The 3,057-nt window shown below is 31.9% G+C and overlaps 1 protein-coding gene across 1 annotated transcript in view; it reads right to left on the reverse strand.

Moving 5' to 3' along the window:
* LOC106111123 (polycomb protein l(1)G0020) overlaps positions 1 to 3,057 on the reverse strand; it is a 12,524-nt gene continuing 9,467 nt past the window's right edge. Inside the window, exons 14-17 of the mRNA XM_013293111.1 lie at positions 2,926 to 3,057; positions 2,146 to 2,385; positions 1,351 to 1,490; positions 1 to 130 (exon numbers count right to left, since the gene is read on the reverse strand). Coding sequence (XP_013148565.1) covers positions 31 to 130; positions 1,351 to 1,490; positions 2,146 to 2,385; positions 2,926 to 3,057 — 612 coding nt within the window. The 3' untranslated portion in view covers positions 1 to 30. The remainder of the gene's footprint in view (positions 131 to 1,350; positions 1,491 to 2,145; positions 2,386 to 2,925) is intronic.

Here is a 3,057-nt window from a genome sequence, read left to right on the forward strand (position 1 = left end):
TATAAAGTACATATTTATTTTACATTAAATTTAGTTTCTAACATGTTTTTTCTTTTTCTTCTTCTTGTTAGTGTGAGACTCTATGAGGTCGTCGATCTCTTTACTATCTTCACCCAGACGTTTCTCGCCGCTGAAAATAAAACAATATTAGTAATAAATTTTATAAACTAGCTTTCGACCGCGACTTCCGCGTGGAAATAAAACCAAGGATAAAACCCTGTGTTCTTCGAGAGTATGTTTTACTTGGTGAAATTTATTAGCTAAACTAATAGGGCTAAACTCTAACAAACATCCATCCATACATCCAACCTTTCACATTTTACTTCTTACTAATATTATAAATGCGAAAGTTTAGATGGATGGATGTTTCTTAGAGTTTGTAGCCTAAACTGCTGAACGGATTTTGATGAAATTTGTCATACATGTAGAGGATTCTGGAAGAACACATACTATTTTTATTTAATTTCACGTGAACGAAGCCGTGGACGAAAGCTAGTAGGCTAGTAAACGCGCTAATTGGAAAGAATTAAACGCAAGAAAGGGACAAAACACTATCTTTACTGGCAATACTATACTAACGGTAATAGGCAATATGTACGTTTTTTTCTTTTTTTTTTAAAAAATTCTACTTGTTATAGAATAACCAGAAAAAATTACTCGAAAACATTCAACCTAACAGATAAAAATAACAAACTTAACACTTGCTTCGACCAATAGTGTGCGTTTCAGAACTTAGCGAGGGAATTTAAAAAAAGACACTTTTTAATGATTTTATTTTGCCACTCAATCACGTTATATTAAAAAAAAATGTTTGCAGGAATGTTTTTATAGTTATAAAGTATACTTAAAAAAAGTTTGGTACAATTTGGCGTCATATGCATATTGCCTGTTCTCAATAGTTTATATAGAAATACACTCTTGAAGTATTTTACTGTAAACACGATATCAAAACCAACTTTAAAATAAAAAAATAATAAATAGAATTATTAATTACCACTTATTTGTACCAGGAATAATAAAAATTAATCGATTTTTGACTTTTTGACCTTGAGATACTTTGTTGTTTTTTACATCGAAGTGACATCTGAGCGTAAGTTATGAATGGATTAAGACGATTGACGTCAATTGTCTCATGTAAACTCCGGTCGCGATATAGTCGCTTGAAAATGGTCGTAATTTTTTGATTATTATTTTTAGCTCAATGGTTGAATATTTTCGTCAATTTTTTTTTTTTGGTTATTTCATAACAAGTAGAATCGTTTAAAAAAAATACATGCATATTCCCTATATTTCAAATGTAAACAATAAAATGAAGTTTTATAGCGAAGCTGTGTGAAGAGTTAGTAATACCTTTTAACGGAGACGATGTTTTTCTGCTTGGAGGTGTCGAGTGCGTTGCTCCAGTCGAGGTCGCTGCCGCGGATGCGGTACTGCGCGAGGTCTTCGCCCATTAGACGAGATAATTCCTTGCGCTGCTTACGCTCTAATTCCTATACAACGTGAATAAATACTCATTTTAATTAAAAAAAATACTAGTAATCTTAAATATATTATAAGTATTTACAACACATACTAGTAATCGGAATATATGTTTTTTTATATTAAAAAGTATAGCGGTTAGATGTGGAAATATTTTTACTAAAGATGGTAAGTGGTGTACTAACCTAAAAATCTTTCTTAATAAATAATAATTAAAAAAAATTATAATTTTGTTTTGTAACGTTACATTTATTTATAACATAAAATATTTTTATTTTTAAAATAACCTAAAAGACAAAAAAAACTCTCTCTTTTCTCTCGTTTCTAAAGAAATTGCGAGATGGTTTTAACGAAAATTTTAATTTTTGTAACAAAGTCTTAAATTATAAGACCACTACAAATTCTATCAAAAAATTATCATCTGTCAAATTGTAAGTTGCGCTCATAAAGTGAAGAGTTTAAAATATTTTACTAAAAAAGACACGAATCCATTTTTTAAAACTATTAATTTTTAGATACTAAAAGTAGTTTCCAAAGGAATTCTGAAGGAAGATATCCAAATCAATATTTCAAAGGAAAGATTTCTTAATAAAACAAAAAAAAAATACTAAATCATTTACTCTTCAACCTCCATAAAATAATAAAAATAGTAAAAAAACAAAATACCTTTGCTGCTTTAGACAGTTCATCATGAAGGCTCTGCTTGACTGGAGTGTTCTCCACCTCGACTGTCTTCTCTATCCCGATCTCCTTAGCAACAGTATCTTCTAGAACGGAGTTAATCGCTGCATTTATCTTCTTACAGGCTTCGTAGAACTTGGCGAGGATCTGCGAGCCTGGAAGACCGAGCTCTGACGCGATATCATCTACATCCTTCATTTGGAAGCCCATCGCGACAAATATTACCTGAAAGGAATTTAAAAAAATACTCTGTACTAGCTTTCACGTGACTTCGTCAGAGTAATGCAAGTAATCTTCTAGATTTCTACATTTGTGCTAAATTACAGAAATATTCGTTAAGTCGTTAGGGAGAAATAGCGACAAACATCCATCCATCCATACAAACTTTCGCATTTATAATATCAGTATGAAGTTTGATCAAACAATAGTCAAAAATATAATGCGTTTCAAATATAGTCAAAGATGTTTATTCTGATCAGAAGAATACAAAAAAATTACTAATATTATAAATGCGAAAGTTTGTTAGTTGTAGCCTAAACTACTAAATTGATCATGATGAATTTTTTTTATAAATACAGCATAACTCGGAAGAATACATAGGCTATATATTTTTTTATAACTACAAGCGGACAAAGTCACGGGTGAAAGCAAGTATCAAATTGAAGCTTAAGAGCTGCATCAAATGGTATAACGCAAAAAAAATGCAAAAGCCTAGAAGAAATTTAATGGATTTGGACAAAGGGACAAAGGGATTTTAATTATTACCTGTTGCACAGCATCCAGCTTGAGGGGTACCTTCGTGTGGAAGACCAGGTGAGCCAGGGGGGTGAGCAGGTCGGTGATGAGGCGGTAGTCCACTTGCTGGCGGCAGTAGCTCTCCAGCCTGCCCACGTCGTG

Source organism: Papilio polytes, unplaced genomic scaffold, assembly GCF_000836215.1.
Source record: "Papilio polytes unplaced genomic scaffold, Ppol_1.0 DF824382.1, whole genome shotgun sequence".
NCBI lineage: Eukaryota > Metazoa > Arthropoda > Insecta > Lepidoptera > Papilionidae > Papilio > Papilio polytes.